This window comes from Dunckerocampus dactyliophorus, chromosome 13 (assembly GCF_027744805.1).
Source record: "Dunckerocampus dactyliophorus isolate RoL2022-P2 chromosome 13, RoL_Ddac_1.1, whole genome shotgun sequence".
NCBI classification, from domain to species: domain Eukaryota; kingdom Metazoa; phylum Chordata; class Actinopteri; order Syngnathiformes; family Syngnathidae; genus Dunckerocampus; species Dunckerocampus dactyliophorus.
Window position 1 is genome coordinate 12,735,195 of NC_072831.1, and position 21,385 is coordinate 12,756,579.

General features: G+C 41.4%; 1 protein-coding gene across 2 annotated transcripts in view; it reads right to left on the reverse strand.

Annotated features, from left to right (window-relative positions):
* Positions 1–2,409: 2,409 nt before the first annotated feature.
* The window catches only part of LOC129192635 (zinc finger protein DPF3-like), a 36,714-nt gene continuing 17,738 nt past the window's right edge, over positions 2,410–21,385 (reverse strand). The window contains exons 4-11 of one of the 2 annotated variants that reach the window (XR_008573464.1): positions 18,022–18,146; positions 16,382–16,477; positions 15,924–15,984; positions 14,244–14,285; positions 14,011–14,151; positions 12,281–12,394; positions 8,481–9,205; positions 2,410–6,568 (exon numbers count right to left, since the gene is read on the reverse strand). Coding sequence is in view for 1 of the 2 variants with exons in the window: in XM_054796828.1 (XP_054652803.1) it covers positions 9,045–9,205; positions 12,281–12,394; positions 14,011–14,151; positions 14,244–14,285; positions 15,924–15,984; positions 16,382–16,477; positions 18,022–18,146 (740 nt within the window). In the remaining variant the exon portion in view is untranslated. The other variant, XM_054796828.1, reaches the window with a different exon arrangement.

Below are 21,385 nucleotides of genomic sequence, written 5' to 3' on the forward strand. Positions count from 1 at the left end.
GATGCTATCTGAGGTCATGGGGTGTTTCAGGTCTTCCAAACGTCACACACCCACCTGAGGTTGATCAGGCCTCAGCTTGTGCCCTAGCAGTGCTTGGCCACAGATCTGACCTCTTCAACCAGAGCCAAATAGAGGCTCTCTCTGCTGCTATACAGTATATGGCCCTCCTCTTTTCCCCTGTTATGCCGAGTGCAGAGTAAGCCTTGCAGAGCAACTGTCCTGCAAAGCCACTGGCAAGCACCTTGCCTTCCGGTCTTTTCTGTGGCAGTCGCCGACTAGGCTGTCGTACTTTCCTTTCTTCCGTTCGAACACCTCCTCCATACGTTTTTCCCACGGCACTGTGAGCTCCAGCATAATGTTGTTTTTTTGTTGCTTCTGATACCAGGATGATGTCAGGCCTGAGGGCGCTCTTGAAGACAAGGTTGCCAATATCCACCAACAGTTGCCCGTCCTGTACAGTGGTAAGAAGCCCTCATGTTGCTCTAGCTGGTGTTGGTTTCCCCCCAGCTCTGATGAAGTAGGTTGTTCTTTTCACAGGTTTGGACCTCCGACAGCTCATGACTACACTATATATGCCCTCTGTGATGGTTATGTCGCCAAAGGTGTTGGTCTTCCCCAAGAGCTTTGGGGCAGCAACTCGATATGTGCTCCAGTGTTCCCTCCCTCTGGCAGAGGAGGCATGCTGGTGCAGTGGTGGAGCTACGGAGTGGCTAGGGGTGGCCGTGGCCACCCTTGGTCGCCTATGAAGTGGCGAATTGGGGGTTGTGGAATCCCAGACTTCGACTTTGGACCTCTGCACTCTGGTTCAGCAGATTTCACCAGCATGTTCATCACCAGAGCAAACTGAGATAGTGCAGCCTGTGATGATTCCCACCTCCAGTCTACCGATACTCTCAGGCTGAAATCACTATAATAGTCCTGGATGAGGCCTCTTACTTGGGCTGGTGGTGGCTCTGCAGAGTTTCAAGGACCAGTTTATGGGGTATTGAGCCATAGGCATTGGCCAGATCTAGCCCCAGCACCACTAGATCTCCCTTGTTCTCCGTCGCTTCTCTGAGGGGCTGTGTAACCACACCTGTGTGTCCAAACACCCCAGTGCGCAAGGGATGCTGCCTTTCTGCACTGAAGTATCAATATACCCGTTTTTGAGGAAGAACACTGCCAGTCGCTTAGCTACGATGCTGAAGAAAATCTGCGCAGAATCCTGGGACAGTGCTTGACGGCCTTATAGGGTGTTCCGGTTGGTCCAGGTGCTGACCTAGACCTTGCTTTGCCCACCACCTCCTGAACTTCTTTAAGAAGTGGCTTCCTCAGATCAAATGCATCAGTGGGCTCTGGTGGTGTGATCACAGCCTTGCACTCTTGGTCTTGTAGTGGATCTCTGTCGGTGTCACAAAGGTGTTGGTTGTGTTGGTTCCTCCTTTGTACAGGCCAGCCGTCCGCTGCGCTTCTGTCCGAGGAGCTCCTTCATAACGCCAAAGGGGTTGTTGATGAAGGCAGCCCATTTGCTTGCTCTCTTCTTCCTCGTCTCCTGTGCGGTTATGCTCTGTGCAGAATTAGGAGCATCTTCCTGAGCATGATTCGTAGCTCTTGTAGTGCTGCTCTCTCCTCTTCACTGGCTTCCTTGTGTTGTTCCTTCAGGGCTTTCAGCTCTTTCCTGATGTTGTGGATCTTGGCTGCTCTCTGATTCTTGGTGTAAGGCCGCTTCACTCCCCTCTCCTCCTACATGCCAAACCTCTCTGCGGCCACAGTTTGCAGCCTCCTTTCAACATCTCCTTCGGCTGTTGCTTCAAAAACCTTCTCCACATCCTCGTCAAACTTCCGCCACTCTGCCGTTTTCTGTAAAACCATTCTCAGAGCTAAAACTTCAATTACATTGATTTAACTTTGGTTGTAATAGCATCTATACTTTTTGTGAGCTTACTGTGGTCATTACTTCATGTGCTTTGTCTCCATCTAGTGGTGATGAGAGTATAAAATGACATGACAAACCAGGGAAATATGGCGCGTTTAAGGGATCATGGTGACACGTTACAAGAGTACTTCCTATGCTGTAGTCAGGGCTCCAGAAATGGTCACATTTTTTGACTAAAATATGAAACATTGTGAGTGAATTTTTTTATTTTCTCACACGTGCGACCAGATAAAAGTATGTGTTGGGTATTGAGTTGGCCAGGGACATACCTTATTACAGTGAGAATGAAAAATAGTCTGAAGTGTGTAGTGAACTGACGACAGCTTGTCACAGTCTACGACTGTCGATGCCTGCGTGTTTCATCAATCATGCTTTACTAGCATTGAAGTTGGACTATGCTACCATCTTTGTTTACACATTTTGCCTGGCTCCACTGTCTCTCTGGCGGCAGCGAGCTAACTAGCTATAGTTGTCCGCCTAATCTGTGGTCCACGGACCCCAAATGTGACTTAAAATTTTTTTTTTTATACCACAATGACATTTTGTGTTTAAAACAAACAAGCAATGCGGTTTGTTCGGAGCTCGTTTTTGTCCCACAGGGAAACCGATGGCTGTCACGTTCACGGGGAACGTGCTAACTTACTTTTTTTTTTTTTTTTTTTAAAGTGTCACTTAACAACCTTGCTCTCGTTACCATTATAAGAATGTCTTGTCTCGAAAGAGGGTGCTATTGGAGTTATGTTTATGATGCCACCAATGAGGCCTTCCAGAAGCTAGAAACAGAAACAGGGTGGATAGAGTTGTCATTTATTGTTTTAGTGCTTAGCAGCAATACAGTCAAAATGAGAGGAAATGTGAATAGCGCTTCACCAAATGCCTTTTGTCTCTTAAAAGCCATCGTACTTCCTGTTTGAAAGGTTTTTTGCTTGATAGGCAAACATGGCAACTGTTCTGATTCTCAATTCATCACCAGTTTGAACATAAAACATATCTAAAATATGATTTTAACAAGCTACATGTGCACTAATGACTGAGTTAACGACCAACGGGAGGGCGAAAAAAAGCTAAGTGACACCTAAAGTCAGTGCAGTGCCTTCTGGGAATTGTATCGAGGCGTTTATTACCAACAGGCCAGTTTTCTTAAAAAAGTAGTTCAATAAAAGTGCAGCACTGTCTGCTTCTAAGAATCTGAATGCAATGCTAGAAAATACGACACAATGCTATCACTTTTTTTTTTTATTTTTTCCAGAATAAAAATACTTTAACAAAGAACTTCATTTTCTCGATTTTGACATGTATTTACAGCGGAAGATGAAATAAAGCACACAAGTTCATTTCATCTCCTCTTGGCTCCATTCCCAAACTGATAACGCACACACGCACACACACACGCACACACCTCCATCACCGGCCTTCACAGAGCACCGAGGGGAACTATTGCTGTATTGTTGGTGGAGGTAAAGATGACTTTTGCATTCAGGAGTTGCGTTGAGGACAACAAATTGTAAGCCTCTACACGTACAGCAGGTTGTGCATGATGGCTGTCTGCTTACTGGATGAATGCACACTGAAACAGTGGGAATACTTAACGGATATAAGCTAAGACGTGATACCGAGTTGGAGCAAAGCGGCTGTGAGGAGGGTCCCTGAGGGAAGTGAAGAAAGATGGGTTGAACATGGAAGGAAGAAGACACTATTATCTGTAACGAACATATGAAGGCATTTGGATTAGGAATGGGCATAATACTTCATTTATCATGAATCTGTTCTGTGACAGCAAAGTCATATTACATGAAATAAAGTCATTGTAGAGTGTTTTTCCCTTTTTTTTTAAGAGACTGTATTTGTATTTTTTTGGGCGGGGGAACTTATCTGAATACATATTTAAAAATACATGTATTTTGAAGAATTCCCTAGATTCTATGGAATTAATCTGACTTGAAGCAATTAAGGCAATATTAATTGCACTACTTGGCTGCTACCAGCAGAGGTGCTATTGAGTCCATTTCAGTCAGATGGCAGTCTGAAAACAAAAATAGTGTTCCCTTTGTTATCGCGGGGGATATGTTCCCAAAACAGCCCGCAATAAGTGAAGTCCGCGAAGTAGCAAACGTTATTTGTTTAGTTATTTTATATGTTTTAAGGCTGTAAAACCCCTTACAATACACGTTATACACTTTTCACAGACAGGCTAACATTTTCCTCACAGTTCTCTCATCTAAACACGCTGATAGTTCAAATTTTGTTTGAATTTTAATGATCTACTACGTTGGAAACAAGAAATTAAGTGACTCACGTGTGCTCACTCTGACCATGTCTCGTCCTGGCGCCGTTCGGCTGTAGCGTTTTTGTATCCTTGTTAAAACATATTGCTCCTGCCGTCATCCTCCTCCTTGAGGATTCATTTAGTCGGTTAGCTTCTTCTTCTTCTTCTGTTTACTGGCAGTTAGCTAGTTTGCTAGCTGTTACTGACGACAACAAGAAGCGGCACGAAGAAGGTTGATTGACAATGGTCGACAGCCATTTAAGACGCAAACCACAATAGGCAGGTTCTCCCTTAGCCAACAAGGACTGTTGCTGCTCTACAGTATATTTAGCCGGCTACCGTCTTGAACATGAGTACAACACCCTCTACTGGTAGTAGTAGTAAGGATGCAGAACACAAGGATGCAGAACACAATGCGCGTTCATATGCTGTTAAAAAAAAATATGCAAAATTGCGCTTAAAAGAAAATCCACGAAACAGTGAATCTGCGAAAGGTGAACTGCGATGTAGCAAGGGAACACTGTAGTAACATTTAAAAGAAAGAAAACAACTCAGTTACAGGAATTTTCGCTAAAAACGAAAATATTAAATTTTGAGAAAAAGTTTAATTAGGTAATATTACAAGAAAAAAAGCTGTTTTGAGCCAATTTGTTTTTACACACCAAGTAAAATTTTTTATTTCACGGAAAAGGGATTACAGTTGTTTTTAAAATACTCAATTTAATTAAGAATGTATTTATTATAAGAATGAAGAAGTTTAGAGGATTGGAATCGTTGATTAATCGTGTCCTGAAGTAATTAAGTCAAACTGAAGTGCAATACTGCCACAAACTTGCGTGAAAAAGCTGCAAGGTTTTAAGAAAAACGTTTGGGGGTAAAGTCTTTATATTATGACAAAAAATCTCTCCATGTTACAAAAACTTTAGTTATATAAATTAAGTGATTTTTTTGTTTTGTTTAAGGAAATAAAGAATCCTGGTATTACAAGATTGAAGTTGTACTTAAAAATCATAGAATTTAGAATAAAGTCATATTGTCACCTTATATTAAAAAAAAATATGAGAAAAATGTCTACAGTTATGGGAATAAAGTTGTTGCAATAAGAGGAAAAAAAAGCCCCAATCTAGCCAGAATAGTTGTAATATTACAAGAAAAAAAACACACTTGCAAAAACAGCATTCCATTGGTGTGGAACTGGTTAACTGCACAAAGTGATGCAATGTTCCATTAAAAGATGATTCTACAAAATTGACAGAATTTCATAACAATCAACCCGTGTTGAATTAACGGAGTCAAAATGGAGTGCACTACTCGGCTGCAACCAGAAGCGGTCAACTGGTTCTCTGTCTAAAGACGTCCAGCAGGACATCATTATGAATTTGTCAATATAGTCAATTCAGGAACTTTGTCCAAAAGCCCATCCTTCATTTTGATGCCTTCAACATCAAACGTTAAAAATGATAGCACTAGACACGGTGTCCATGCACACACAAACACATGGAAGCACATCAGGAAAATGATTGCAGTGTTTGAAGCTCCTAGTAATGGTGGGAATGGTAGTAATGTTGGTGCTTCTTCATGGGGCTCGTGTGTGGCGTTATTGTCCATCCTTGCCAGCTCAATACAATCACACCATTCTGGTCTGCATGAACAATCAACAGCAGAGCGTGAAGGAAAGATGCCTGAGTAGGACAGAGGTATCAGTCTGCTTCCAACCACCCCCACTAGTCCCAACTGCTAGAAAAACACCCTACAAATAGTACAAGTAGAGCCAGGAGGTCAAGAGAGCAACAAGCAGAAAGATGCATCCGTATCAGTAGTTGAGGTGTGCATGTACGAGTGGTGGAGCGGCGCACCAACTCTATGGCTGAGGGGGCAGAGTGTGTGTGTGTGTGTGTGCGTGCGTGCGTGTGTGTTGGGAGGGTGTGCTGTCAGAGCTGGTTTGCAGTGCAGAGCGGCAGGCTGGCACAGTGATGAGGGTAATGACGTCTTAGTGTCACATCAGATCATACGGCACGCACGCGCGCACACACACACACACACACCCGCACACACAAACACACACGCGTGCAGAGCAGGGACGGGGTTGGTTGGGGGCGGGGGATACTGGGCTCTCCAGGCCCCAAAATCCAAAGGCCTGCCCGTTAGTGTTCCCATAGTTCTGCCGTGGACGCCATGAACATGGCTCCTATTCCAAATAGGTGAGTTCACATCATCAGGGGAGCTTGGCTGAAGTCACATGACCTATGACAGCGGCGGATGTTGGTCTGTCTGCTCCTTGTCAGTTACATTTAGGACCAAAAACAGGAGGAAGGGTGAAAGGCTCGTTAGTTTGGAGGAGTGAAATCCTCTTGATGACTGGTCTTTATCTCCTCTGCTGGGTGCTCCTACAAAACATACAACAAAAAGGTAATAATTGTACTTTATATTTTCATACCAACATAAATAACATTGCTAGCAAGCAGGACAGCTTGGTACACAATATTTGTGTATGTGTACTGTATGTACGCGCATACCATGAATGAGTGGCAGCCATTAATGCCACGCCCCCTTTCCGGACTTAACGACTAATTTCATTCAAGTTAATAATTCAATATTTGTGAAAAATATTGTCTTTTTTTTATCTGTTGTTTTAAACCACAATTGCCAGCAATTGCCAGTGCTGAAAGGATTATATCCTGCCCTCTTCCTGCTCCAACATTACAAGCCACACCACATGCAAGACACACACACATACATAAACTCACTTACGATGATTACGATTTGGCAAAGTTTAGCTACTATCATCATGTATGTATGTGGTACACCACACCGTATACCATTCTGTGCGACTGCAGGTGTGTATGTGCACGCGCCACGCGTATGCATAAGTAATACAGTGAGTAGCGATGAGTAAAAGCCATGAACGCCAGTTATTTTATGCAGGCCAGGCAAAAATGTTCAGTTTCATTTTTGTGACAAATATAAACACTTATTTGTTCAATCTGTTCTTTTAAACCAGTATTAGTAACATCTGCTAGCTGGCGGTGGTGTTCATATTTTTTTTAAAAGTGTAATTTGGCTTTGGAGAGGGACAAAACCTTTAATGTGACAAAACATTGGCTATTTTCATTAACGTATCCTAAAGTCCAACTGGACAGCTCTCATTTGAACAAAAAGTGTATATCCTTGTAATACAGGGCACCCAAAAGGGCCACTTTGATACATTTTGTGTATTTAAGATGCTAAAACCAATTCAATGTAGTTAATATATAAGCTATCTGAACAAAACAACACTTTAGTTTTGTGTTATCAGTAACAAAGCAAATATTTAATAATGTGTCATTAATATTGAATTCATTTTATTTTTACAATATATCGAGGGACAACAAGAAATAAGCTGCAGCACAAAAAGGGACCCTGGGCCACACTTTAGACACCCCTGTTATGAAACAGCGTTCCCTTGTTTATCACGGGGGATAGGTTCCCAAAAGAGCCCGCAATAAGTGAAATCCGCGAAGTAGACAGCTTTACTTGTTTGCAATTATTCTATATGTTTTAAGGCTGTAAAACCCCTCACCATACACTTTATACACTTCTCAGACAGACATTAACATTTTCTCACATTTCTCTCGTTTAAACGCTCTCAAAGTTCAAATTTCATTTGAATTTCAATGATCAATCTCTTGGACACGAGAAATTTAAGTGACTCACGTATTCACTCCTCTGACGTGCCTCGACCCGGCGCAGTTTGGCTGTAGCGTTTTTGTATATCTTTGTTACAACATATTGCTCCTGTTGTAGTATTTTACTCTTCCTCGTAGTCCTCCATGAACCGAAGATTCAATTACTGTTTTCCATAATGCCACCCTAGCGTTTATACAACTATAACAGCTAGCAAACAGGAAACACGGCAGTGCTGCACGGAGATTGATTGACGATGGTCTACAACCAATCAGAACATAGAACACAATGGGCGGGTTCTCCCTTAGCCAATCAGGACTTTTGTGGCTCTAGAATTAGCCGGCTGACTAGATGGTGGGGCGAGATCTAACTCTCACATGAGTATACAATACCCTCTACTGCTAACAGTCGACGGTTAGTAATTACAACAGAAACACAACAGAGCACCAACAGATTGCTGTAATACAAAATACAGCTGTTTAAAAAAAAAAATATGCAAAATTGCACTTAAAAATCGAAACAGCGAATCCGCGAAAGGTGAACAGCGATGTAGCGAAGGAACACTACTACAACATGACTGTGGAACAGCAAGTTTAAAGACAACGTGTGATAGTTTCCGATCCCTCAGTTACTTACCTTCCATTGAACAACCTTCTCAGGTATTTAAAGAAAATATATAGACGTCTTCATCTCCAGAGTTCCATTGGTAGTCCATTCATTGGTTCCTTCATGTTAGAATACAAGTAGAATCCAGAGTTGGAGCTCAACAACGTCATTGTCACACTGTAGGATGGTTGATTAGAATCCAGTAAAGGGTCTGAAGTGACATTCCAACAGCTTCCACATGTTAAAAGGTTCATTTGTTCAAATGTATGATTGCTCCAGTGTTTCTTTTTTTGTTCACTACATTTATTTTCCTTCGGCTCCAAAAAGGGGAAAAACTTCAAAGTTTTGCAAGTCATTAGTTGACTTCAAAGTTAATTAATAGATATATTTAGATTTTAAAAAGTCCATAAATTAATGTCCAGTAGATAAAACACCACTTGCATTTTTTTTTTTTTTTTACCTGAAGCCATCACTTTGTGCTTTCTGCAAACAAAAAACTTAGGGGAGGAAAGGGGCAGCGGGAAGAAGCAGCAGATTCTTGGTAGAGATGAATCCAGATTAGAAAAAAAAAAACAACCACCAAAGTCTATTTGTCTATCTGTGTCGGCTGGATAATCCATTGCTGTTTGCGGTAGGCTCTTCTATCTCGTCGTCCTCAAAGCCGTGAAAGGTGGAGGCGTCGCTCTCGGAGGTGGTGGCAAACAGCTCCTCTGCGCCGCCCTGATTCCCATCCTCCTTGTCCTCTCCGCCGCCAGCTGGTTCACAAGACAAAGGCACAGAGTGAGTCCAAAAAGAAGCATCATCTCTTGTTGCCCTTCCAACAGGGCAGCAAATGGGTGGAACATTTCTGATAAATTTAAATGGGGAACGTAGTTGGGGAATCTTGGAACTATTCAAAGTTTTCATGTAAATGCATGATAATTAATTACAGTCACTTACCATCATATTACATATCATGATTCCCAACACTGCCGTGTTTGGCATCAATGACGTGAAAGTAAGTAATATGCAGCATGCTTGGTACAAATTCTTAAATCTTAAAGATTATGCTGCAAGATGTTGTTAGACATATTTACAGTTCAAGATATTGTAAATTCCTTTGCCACTGATTCCTATAAATTATCTTTGAATTCTTCCCCCGATAAGTGACAAAGGACAAAGGATCAACTGTTTGTTAGTAGAGATACAGGGTGGGCCAAAAGGAGTTACCCATCGTTTTTTCTGCACTATTCAAAAATGCTTGCAGACAAACATGACACACATTGAACACAGTTTCCATACTTTATTGTCAACCACCAAAAAGATTTACATCTCAATATGGCCACCCTTTGCCTTTATCATAGCCTGGAGACGACCTGGCACTGCCTGGCATGAGCGCCGCACTATCTCTGCATCAAGTTTTGACTATGATGTCATCAAAGCTTTCTTCAAAGCGGTGACACTGCTGTGATATACTCTTGAGACCTCCCTCTCCAGGATAGACCAGATCGCAAAGTCCATTGGGTTGATGTCCGGACTTGATGGAGGCCACATGTTCTTGTCCCAGAAGCCAGGAAAGTGCTCCTTGCACCAGGTTTGTGTGACATTGGATGTGTGAGCGGGTGCACCATCTTGTGTGAAAATATACTGGTTTCCAAACGCATTGGTACACCATGGCAACACGTTTTCTTCAAGCATTTGAATGTAGACCTGGCTGTTCACTTTCACACCCTCCTGAATGAAGACCAAAGGAGATTTTGAGCCATCAGATGCAACAGCAGCCCACACCATGACTCCAGCTGGCTTCTGACGACGGAAATGAGTTCTGCAGCCTTCTGGTAGGTGCTGTGTACTATGTGCATAAACCCTGTCATTCTGGGAATTGACCACTGCCTGAACGGTGAAGATCTTCTCATCAGACCAAACCAGGACTTTGTTTGCGGCACTCTGGATCTCCTGCAGCATCATTTTCCCCCTGTGAAGCCGTTTTTTCTTTGAAGCGGCTGAAATTAGTTGTCTGTGTTGCATTTTTAGTGCTTTCAGTCTAAGATCCTGTTTGACAATTCTTCTCAATGAAGTTCTTGAGATGTTCACTTCCTTTGCTGTTGCCCTCATGCTCCTGCGAGGATTCCTTTGGACTCTCTTCCTCACCATCTCAACAACCCTTTTGGTTCGGACTGAACGTTTTCTTCCAGGGATTGGCTTGCTGGTGGTCTCGCCAGTCTCCTTGTATCGTTTCATGACATTGTAGACAGTCTTACGACAAACATTCACCTTTTTCATGATTTCCTTTGTTGTCAGTCCAGCCTCCTTCAAGGCCACAATCTGGTCACGCTTACCCTTCGATGCCATACTCGACACTCATTAGGAGTAAACAACTGAACTTTGGTACATCAAAAGCTATACCTTTTGAGAGAAACTATCCAAAATTTTAAGCTTCTAGGACAAAACCTAAGCGAACACGATAGAGATATGCGATGGGTAACTCCTTTTGGCCCACCCTGTATAGTGATATAATTTTTTTTTACTGTCATTAACGCATGAGCACCAGGGCAAGCAGCCCTCAGCTCTGTTATGACGGCAGAAAGATGCACAGTGTAGAATCCCCCCAGTGTCACACACACACACAGTCTGATGCTCTTTTATAACTTTATTTTGACCTGAACGCATCAACAGCAGTGCAATCCAAACACCATATACTGCATGTATCTCCAAATCAAACACACGTCTCTACTCCGTTCATCCTCGGAAAAGCACCTCATCATTCTCATTACAAGAATGCGAGATGCACTCAGGGACACTCTGAACATCACAAAAACAGCTTTATAATGTGTGTATGTGTGGTCTCAATAAACAGAAAGACAAAGAAAATCATGCAGTGATATGGTTATTGCTCACTTTGTAACTCTTAATTTAGATGTACAATTTGCTGCATTTAAGTATGCAGGGAAGTCACAGAAAATACACCAAAACATGTAAACTTACCTGAAATTAAGTGAGGTCTTTGAAAGCCACCCTGTCATTGCTTATAATAACACAGTTAAAGTGTGATTCAAATGTTCTACTACTATTAAAAGACTCTAGTGTTAATGCAAATAGAGTTTTTGACATGTCTTCTTTTAGCTTGATTTAAATTTTCAGTTCATTTTTTGCTGTTAATACATACAAAAATATATATAATCCCGTCCTGTGATTTATCTTTCTGTTTATAAAATACAGTATATTTCAGACATACAGTCATGGAAAAAATGATTAGACCACCCTTGTTTCTTCAGTTTCTTGTTCATTTTAATGCCTGATACAACTAAAGGTAGCGTTTGGACAAATAAAACAATCCATTCATCCATGTTCTCTGCCGCGTATCCTCATTAGGGTCGCGGGGTTATGCTGGAGCCTATCCCAGCTGACTTCGCGTGAAAGGCCGGGTCAAATATAACAATGACAACAAAAATAACTCATACAGTGTTCCTTTTTTTTGGCAATACAATGCTATAGCTGTTCATGTAATGGAAGTTACTAGATATCAGCTCTTAAATTAACCTCTTATGAGCGATATTTGTTATCATCATTGTCCAAAAACATACCTTTAGTTGTACCAGGCATTAAAATGGATCAATAAACTGAAGAAACACGGGTGGTCTAATAGTTATAGCACTGTTGATTCGTTCTCAACAGAAGACCACCATGACATCAGCTATGTAAAGCTGAGCCATAGTGCCTCTCTACTCAGTACAACACTGGCATCGAAACAGAAGTTCAGAAGGACCACCTTTTCTCCCATCCCATCCTAAGAAATTCAGTCACAGGTCCATCTCTATTGCCAGAATTTTGCAACCTCAATTCCAACTCACCTGTGCATTGGCAGGTTGTGCAGGGGGACCCGGATGTCATAAGTTTCTTATTGGCGTTATGACATTTCTCACAGTAGCTATTAGGAATCCTGGTCCCGACTGGAGCCTTTGGGCCTGATAGGGGCGTAAAAACACTGAATTTATTTAAGGATTTTTCATCTTTGTAACTGTTTTATTCACAGTACTTGTATAACTTGGTTTAACGCTGCACGACAATGATCACAAATATGACAGACCACTGAGGGCATTAAACTAAAATTAATATAGAACGAGACTTCTCATTTGGAGAAAACCTGTATCGTGAGAAAGGGGCAGCCGGAAGCGAACCAAGACTGTGAATTATAGAATCGCTACTATCAATAATACTGTAATACTCGCGGTTACAAGCGGCCGAAGACTTTTCTCCGTAGGGTGGCTGGGCTCTCCCTTAGAGATAAGGTGAGAAGCACTGTCATCCGGGAGAAGAACTGCTGCTCCTCCGCATTGAGAGGCGCCAGATGGGGTGGCTTGGGCATCTGGCCAGGATGCCTTCCAGGGGAGGTGTTCGGGGCATGTCCAACTGGTATTAGGCCTCGGGGAAGACCCAGGACACGTTGGAAAGACTATGTCTCTCAAATGGCCTGGGAACGCCTTGGGATCCGCCAGGAGGAGCTGGAAGTAATAGCTGGGGAGAGGGAAGTCTGGGCTTCTCTGCTTAGGCTGCTGCCCCCGCGACCCGACCTCGGATAAGCGGAAGAAGACGGAAGGATGGAATATAAGCGATCAAAGGTGAAGAATCCGCCGAGCAGGCGAGCGGTAGTGAGCTACATCTCCGTAATGCCGTGCAGTGCACGTCTGAAAGCTGTAAAAATCCCTCCACAATGCAACCCAGCCCCTGACCAACACAGCCAAGAGTTTGGACACAATCCTCTGTCCCCTTGCTGCACCACGCCTTCCTGGCAAACCATGCATGGGTGTCCAAAGTGTGGCACGGGGGCCATTTGGGGAACGTGGCTCATTCGTTCATAAAATTAAAATTTTTAAAAAAGTGGAAAAATAGAACAAAAAGGCATAATGGAACTAGAAAGAGCTAAAATGTTGATACTAATAAATAATAAAAACACAAAGATGTGTCTTTAAGTGTGTGTGTGTGTGTGTGTGTGTATATATATATATATATATATATATATATATATATATATATATATATATATATATATATATATATGTATGTATGTATGTATGTGTGTGTGTGTGTGTGTGTGTATAATGTTTTATTATAAATTGTGTTTAGCCCTGACATAAATAGACAAAGACAAGTAGATAAGAGAAAAAAGTGAGTATTATTATTATTATTATTGTTATACAGTACATTATAACAGTGGTTTATTTGGTCTCAAAAAATGTTGACAATTTCTGAGTGTCAATTTGTGGGACAAACATTTAAAAACACGCCTGCATTGTTTTTTGCCTCTGTTAAATAAAAAAAGTCTATTGGTTCAGTCAGATTTTTTCCATTGTACTTTTCTTAAAATTCATGTTAAAAATCTTGTTTCGTGGACCCAGTCTCGTGAGTTGGGTGTCTCGTGACAATAGAGACTACTGTTGGAGCTGGTAGGTCAAGAGCAGGGAATGTCAATAATATTGGTCTGGTTGCAACACCAGAGGACATGCAAATGGAATGTCTGTCACCAGGAAGTCATCAACTCCTCATTGGACTGGGAAAGAAATGCAAGCAACAGTCTTCTTACGTTTGTGCCGGTCAGTAGGCTGTACAGTAGGAGACCTGGACGGAACAGAGCTCCTTTCTCCAGCTCTGTCCTCCTCTGCTAGGTGGGTATGAGTATAGTGGTAACTTAAACCCGTACGGCTCCTGTAACGCTTCGCATAGACTGCAACACAGAGACAGCGACATTAACTATTAACATATATTTTTACATTTTTATCTCTATAAATCCAAAAATTCGTTGCAATCATGAAGTACCCGAGGCTGAAGACTTGTTGTTATTCCTTTGTTTGTATCTGTCTGGAAAACAAGAAGGAGAACAACACTCAGTCACAAGTCTAATGTACAACAGCCTTATGCTACATTTTTCACATGCAACTTGCATGTAAAGAATATTTGTGTCGGTCAGGAGTCTTTAAAAGGTGAGTAGTTTGACTTTTTCTTACTTTTATTATACAGTGGCTAATTTATCTTTACACTTGTTTTCCAGTTAAAAATGTTAAAATATTAAAACATTGTCTGTATACTAGTACTGTATTTTCCGGACTATAAGTCGCAGCAGTCAAAAAATGTGTCATGAAGAGGAGTCACACTGGACTATAAGTCGCATTTACCAGTATTTATGATTGAGCTATCATCAGAGCTAGCTTTTTTAGGAGTGTCAAGGCGTCGCTCCTAAAATTAAATTCACAAGAGAAGAAGACAAAGCCAGATGGAGGGGGACCATGTTTACACCAAATTAAAGTTACAGAAGCTGAAATAAGTAATTTTTAAAGTATATGGATATGATAAAAACCTTAACTGCTTGGAATTGGAAGGTATTTTTATATGAAGTAGTTCCTTGTTTATCGTGATTAATTGGTTGAAGACCCGACCGTGTAAAGCAAATTTGCGAAGTAGGATTCCTTTTTAGTAGTAGTCGTAGTATGCTGTCGTAGTTAGAGCATAGTAAACCCGTTTACCACCTTCTAAATACTGTTTTTAACATTATTAGAGCCCTCTAGACATGAAATAATACCCTATAGCCATATTTACAATCGTATTACTATTATTATCAATGCAGTAGACATAAGAGAAAATAAGACAGAAATAAGACAAAATATAGACTCATGCGTGCGCGCGTGCGTGCACACACACACACGTGTTGCGACTTTGGGCTTGTCTTTTTTGTTCGGTTGCTTGGAAATTCCCAAGTTCCCTGTTGTTGAGACCTGGCCACACTGACACACATAGCTCTAACCTACGGTTTGTTTCATTTGATATGTTTACTACATGCTTATATAGTAATAATAATTAATTCTTGTACATTATAATTCGCACGTACGCGCCCGCACACACACACACAACAGTGAAAATCCTACAACTTGTTTGATGATGCTATGTTAAGATACACATACCCAGCCCTTTGTCTTTGCCTTATTTTTGTATTTTAGGTAATTTAGTTATTTTTATGCTTGCCATTTTTAGGCCAAAAACACATAAAATTTGCTTAAATATGCATAGTTTGGACTAATAGGCCGCAGTCAACTGCGAAACAGTGAGGAACCATGATGTTAAATGAATATATTTGGAAAAAACTTAATACAGTGAAACTGCGAAAGTCAAAGCGGCGACTGTACATCTGACTGTACACTGCAGGACCAGCCAAACTATGAAAAAAAAGTGGAACTTGTACTGCGGAAAACTGGGTATTTAATAAAAGGTTTTCTTTTGGCAGCTTTAGCATGGACTGGATTAATTCACAGTTACTGTATGTTGCATAGATGTTGGACATGTTTTAAAATTTGATTAACTTAAAAAGTACTAGTAAAATGTATAGTATTGCACTTGTTACAACATATGGACATTTAAGACATCAATTAGGACAAAACATAATTAGGACAAACATAATAAGACAATAAACTCAGCACGAGGTGATGGCGCTCTCATACTACTTACTGTCACAGACATATGGCTTATCATCATCTAGATCTGCCCTCCTGCGGCCTGAACCCCGACCCTGAGGAGAAATAAATGTCTTAAAAAACTATTTGCCATTCGAATCTCTGTTAGTCATCTGTGTGGAGTTTGCATGCTTTTCCTGTGCGTGCGTGGGTTTTGTCCGGTTACTCCGGCTTCCTCCCACATTCCAAAAATATGCATGTTAGGTTAATTGGTGACTCTAAATTGTCCATAGGTATGAATGTGAGTGTGAAAGGTTGTTTGTCTATATGTGCACTGCAATTGACTGGTGACTAGTCGAGGGTGTACCGGGATAGGCTCCAGCATTCTTGCGACCATAGTGAGGATAAGCGACATAGAAGATGGATGGATGGAACTATTTGCTATTCAGAATCGATAAGAAAGATTCAATTCAAGTCATCTGCATGGCAACTGATGGTCATGTGGTTACTTACTCTTCCTTTGCCCCGGTGTCTTCTTTTAGGAGTGTCCACCTCAAAGTCGTCATCATCGTTGAAAGCATCTTCTGCTGCATCTGCTTCCAGAACCCTCTGACATAGAAATAAGGATGGTAAAAAAGAGACCTTCCTTAAAGTTGTTCCTGTTAATCCGTCTACTTGTATGTGATACTACAAGCCTCCCTGCAAGCAACACGTGCATGTACAGTACTGTGCAAACATCTTTGGGCAACATTAGATGTGTTGATACTCAACTGTTAGAAAAGGTGGGGGGAATAAATTGTGCAGTATCGTATTTGAGTGCATTTGTTAGTTAGGAGGCTACTTCCTGCTTAATAGAAGATAATGAAAAGAGACATTGCCTATTGCCCCATTTCTACTGTAAAGGTACCGACTTGGCTCGAGAAGGCTCTAACTGCAATTGACAATTTTCCGAGCAAGCACTAAAAGAAACTGTTCATTGCTGGAAAAGATTTGTCATTGTAAAATTTGAGAAAACATGGCAAGAAATGACAAAAATAAAACACGTGCTAATGTTAGTTTACCCTGCTGGATACTGTAGTATTATACTTCAGTCTCCACTTGGTCAATGTGTTCAATAGGTCATTGTTTTTGCAGTTTCCCGTGGTACCATTTTGAAGTGGAAAACTACTCTGCATGAGGAGTTTGGTTTTTTTGGACATCCTTGTCATGTTTAACTAATGACTTGTATGAAAAAAGGTCCTTAATCTGGCCCATGACTTTTGCACAGTACTGCATATTGCAGTGGTTCTCAACATTTTTTCCCTGTGTAATACTTTTACCTGTACCCTCTAACCAAATAAAAAAAGAAAAAGCAGTGCTGTAGTATCAGTATTATGATGATTTATTACTGTCCAAAACAGTGCTCATCTGTAATGTTCTTGTTTGAAACATTTAGCTATAAAAAGTCATATAATAACTTCAATTGTAAAGAAAGAAATAATTAACTTAATTACAAGAAAGCACTGTACCAAAAAGTGTCTTGTGGGCACGAGGCCTTGGGCCATAATAGATAAATAAAATAAGTAATCACACAATAAATGAAAATGAACGCGATAATTTTGCCGGCCATGTGCATGCATGTCTGTTTTCCTCGTCTCCCACCTCCAAACAGGCAGGAAGAGGCTTCGCTCTGTGCATTGCTTTCAGCACCTTTGCACGTTTGTTCCATGGAACAACGGCATGAACGGAGTCGGTCATAGAGTCTCTTTGTCTCGGTTGGTGGAGGCGGGTCCGCTAGCATACACACAGAGTGCAGAAGAATTTAGCCTCGTGAGGCGCAATGCAAAGGTAATGTAGTAGAAATTAAATTAGTAGATTGCAATATATTGTCATATATGTTTTATATTTTTTCATTGCACGTTTTTTAAAAGTTAAAATGTCTTAATATTAAATTCTCATCTTGTCCTCGTAGAGTCAATCTCGTGTATTGTCTCATCTCGTTAACTGAGTGTCTCATGACCCCCCCCCATGGGTCCTACAACACCCATTTGAGAACCACTGGTATATTAGAGTGGAAGTGTGATGCTGACAGTTCTGCAATAGTGCTTGCTTGTAGTCATTGACCAAGTTGAGCAATCTCAACCAGCACATGAGAGTATTCTGACTGGACGTACCTGGATCTCCAGTAAACTCTCCTCGTCGTTCCTAGAGTTCCTCTTGTCTAGACCCTCGCCTCGTAGCAGAGCTTCCAGTGTTGTGCCCTGGGTGGGCAACGTGTCTTTGGACATGAGGCCGCTGTCTACACAAACAAAAATAGCAACGGGTGAAAAATAATCAAACTAGGTTATTACAAAGTGGTTGCGTGCACAGAGCCTGACATTTACAGTGTGTCAACTATGGGTGTTGTCATCCTGCACTGGCAAAGACCAGCATCATTGAACTCTGCAAGTACGAGTTCAATCTGCATGTGTCCGATGTTTATCTTCTCTTTTTCCTCGCACTCCACTAAAAAAAGCAAGTAGCAATTTTCTCCAGCATCTGTTTGTTATTGTGCCTCCTGTTTCCTCTGCAACAAAATGTGTCACTGCCACTGTTTTTGCAGAAGCGTGTGACTGAACAAAACACATTTTCATTCAGAGAAGTATAGGCATGGGCCAATAATGCTGCACTGCTTAGGCTGGCTCGGGGACCCCCAGGAACAACGTGAGCACTTCACGCATATATCGCCTCCAACAAAACAAACTGTGTAGGAGGCAGGCAGGTGGAGAATAAATAAAAGTCCTCCACACTAAGATGGGACTTCGCATGTTATTAAATGTCTCTCCACCACAGTGATGATGATACAGTTGCTTTATGGATGTGTAAGAAGAGGACACTTCAGCGCCAGCTTTCTTCTTTTCAAGCCCTTCTCTTCCCCACTCGAGAGGCTTCTGCAGCATAGGTGAGAGACAGACACATAACTCTTCTCCAGCATGGCAACGGCGGCAGCCCCTCACCATTGTGTCTGACTTTCAACTCTCCGCGACGAGACGGTCCCACCTCCCCTCCCCTTCCCCGCTCCCTCGCTGTTCACCCATGGGAGCTGGTGGACTAAAAATAGAGCCGGCAGAAGCCTGCAGCACGGAGCTGATTGTGCATGCAGACCAAGTCACTAGCACACCATCGCTGAGGCAGACAGTCGGCCAGCAAGCAAGCTACAGCAGAACTTTGCTGGATTCCTTGTGCTAAGCACCTCTGGCCAGCTACAGGACGTGCTGAGCATCCACAATGACAAGTTAAATCAATGTGTGCACACGCCGACTCTGCTGGGCTATCCGTGACAGAGCACGCTGTTGTTGGTGGAGAGAAGGGGACAGCATGGGGGGAGGTGATGGGGAGGTGATGGGGTCTCAGTGGAAAACAAAAGGCGACAATGAAATGTGTTTAGGGAAACAAAGGCCTGGTTCAGAAGCTAACTCTCCAGCTTTTTCCAATTTCCAAAATATGTTTTTCCAACATGCAATGAAGAAATCAGATCTGGTCGCAATAATTTGTTAAAGTATTCAAAGATACTAATTGGGGGTGTCACGAGATGAGATATCGCGAGATTAAAATGTTAAATGTTAAAAAAAACTGTCTTGCGATAATTAATTAAATTATAATTAATTAAAATCACACAATAAATGAAAATTAACTTGATAATTTTGCCGACCTCCATATACTACCATGTGCATGCATGTCTGTTTTCCTCATCTCTCGCCTCCAAACAGGCAGGAAAGAGAATTCACTCATTGTGCATTGGTTCAGCATCTAGACGCTCCATTGAACAACAAAGTGAGACCTCTTGTCAGTCATACAGTTGCTTTGTCTATGTGGGGGGATGCAGGGCCGCTAGCGCGCGCACACACACACACACACACACACACACACACACACACACACACACACACACACACACTGCACCAAGGGAGCCTCATGATCAGCAATGCAAGGTAATGTTGTAGAAATTAGGAGGAAAAAATGTGATTGCAAAGCCAAATACCACAGACCCTGGATGGAAATAATGAGCAAGGTGAGCCCATCAACATGAACAAGCCAGTATGACGAATTTGTTCTGAAGTGGTGGTGACATAAAAGGCAACACAACAAACTTGCCCACCATAAACATACCCACCCAACCCAGTTTTCCCATCTGGGAGAAACTACCCATCAAGATGCAGAGCCTTCGTCCCGACAGTCAACACTCACTGAGACGTTTGGTCAACAAAGTAAATACAAGCGGAACAGCGCAAAATGGTGTGCGTTCACAGAAAGTGTAGTTTCCTCCATCGTAAAAGAAATGCCGGTTTCCTCCCACATTCCAAAAACATGCATGTTAGCTTAATTGGAGACTCTAAATTGTCCATAGGTATGAATGTGAGTGTGAATGATTGTTTGTCTATATGTGCCCTGCGATTGGCTGGCGACCAGTCCAGGGTGTACCCCGCCTCTCGCCCAAAGTCAGCTGGGATAGGCTCCAGCATACCCGCGACCCTATTGAGGATAAGCGGCATAGAAGATGGATGAAGTTATATGTAGTATTCTGGCCACTAGGCGTCCGTCTTTCATCCCCACTCCGTTTGAAACCCTTTCTTAAGGTTTTAATGAATAAATTGGAGGCTCACTAGCATGCTATGCAGCCGTGACCGTCTCATGTCCCTGCAGTGATCCCGTAGCTTGCGCATTAGCAATGTGGTGTACACAAAGAATAATAGGAGTGTAAAAGTAGAGATGTTATTTAATGGCTACATGGCTCTAATAATGGTTTAAAAAAATATATATATATATATATTTAGAAAGTGTGTTTTCTATAGTCTAACTACAAAAATATTCCATTTATAAACACTGAATCCTATTTCATGGAAATTCATTTACTGCGGCCGAGTCTGGAACCAATTAACCGCAATAAACAACGGACGATTGTATTGTCTATATTATCATAACATTAGTGGTGTATTTGTTCCAAAAAAAATAATGACAATAATATTGTTTAGCGTCAACATTTCAAAACGCACCTGTATTGTTTTGTGACTCGGTTAAATAAAAAAGTGTGTTTCTCTAGTTATATTTTTTCTTGTACTTTTCTTAAAGTGAATGTTAAAATCACATCTCATCTCATTTTAGTGGACCCAATCTTGTGCATCATCTTGGGTGTCTCGTGACACATCTATTACTTGTATATATTTTATAGGACAACTGTATAAGAATATTACACCCAAATTCTTTCTTAATTTATCCAGTGACACGAGTGTGATGATCCTTGGACTAAAACATTCCTGTATTGTTTCAACTAATGGTTCCTATGGGGACAAATTTAAATAATATTTATTTATTCTAACCAAACAACAATGTGAGGATAATGTGGTGAATTTGCAACCTTTAAGATTTGTTTTGAGATAAATGTCTTTACCTTTACATATTAACCAATGCAATGAAAAAACAACATATGGATAATTTTTTTCCATCCCAACTAATCAGAGATTAATTAGTAAAAAATCCATATGTAAAAACTGTACGGAA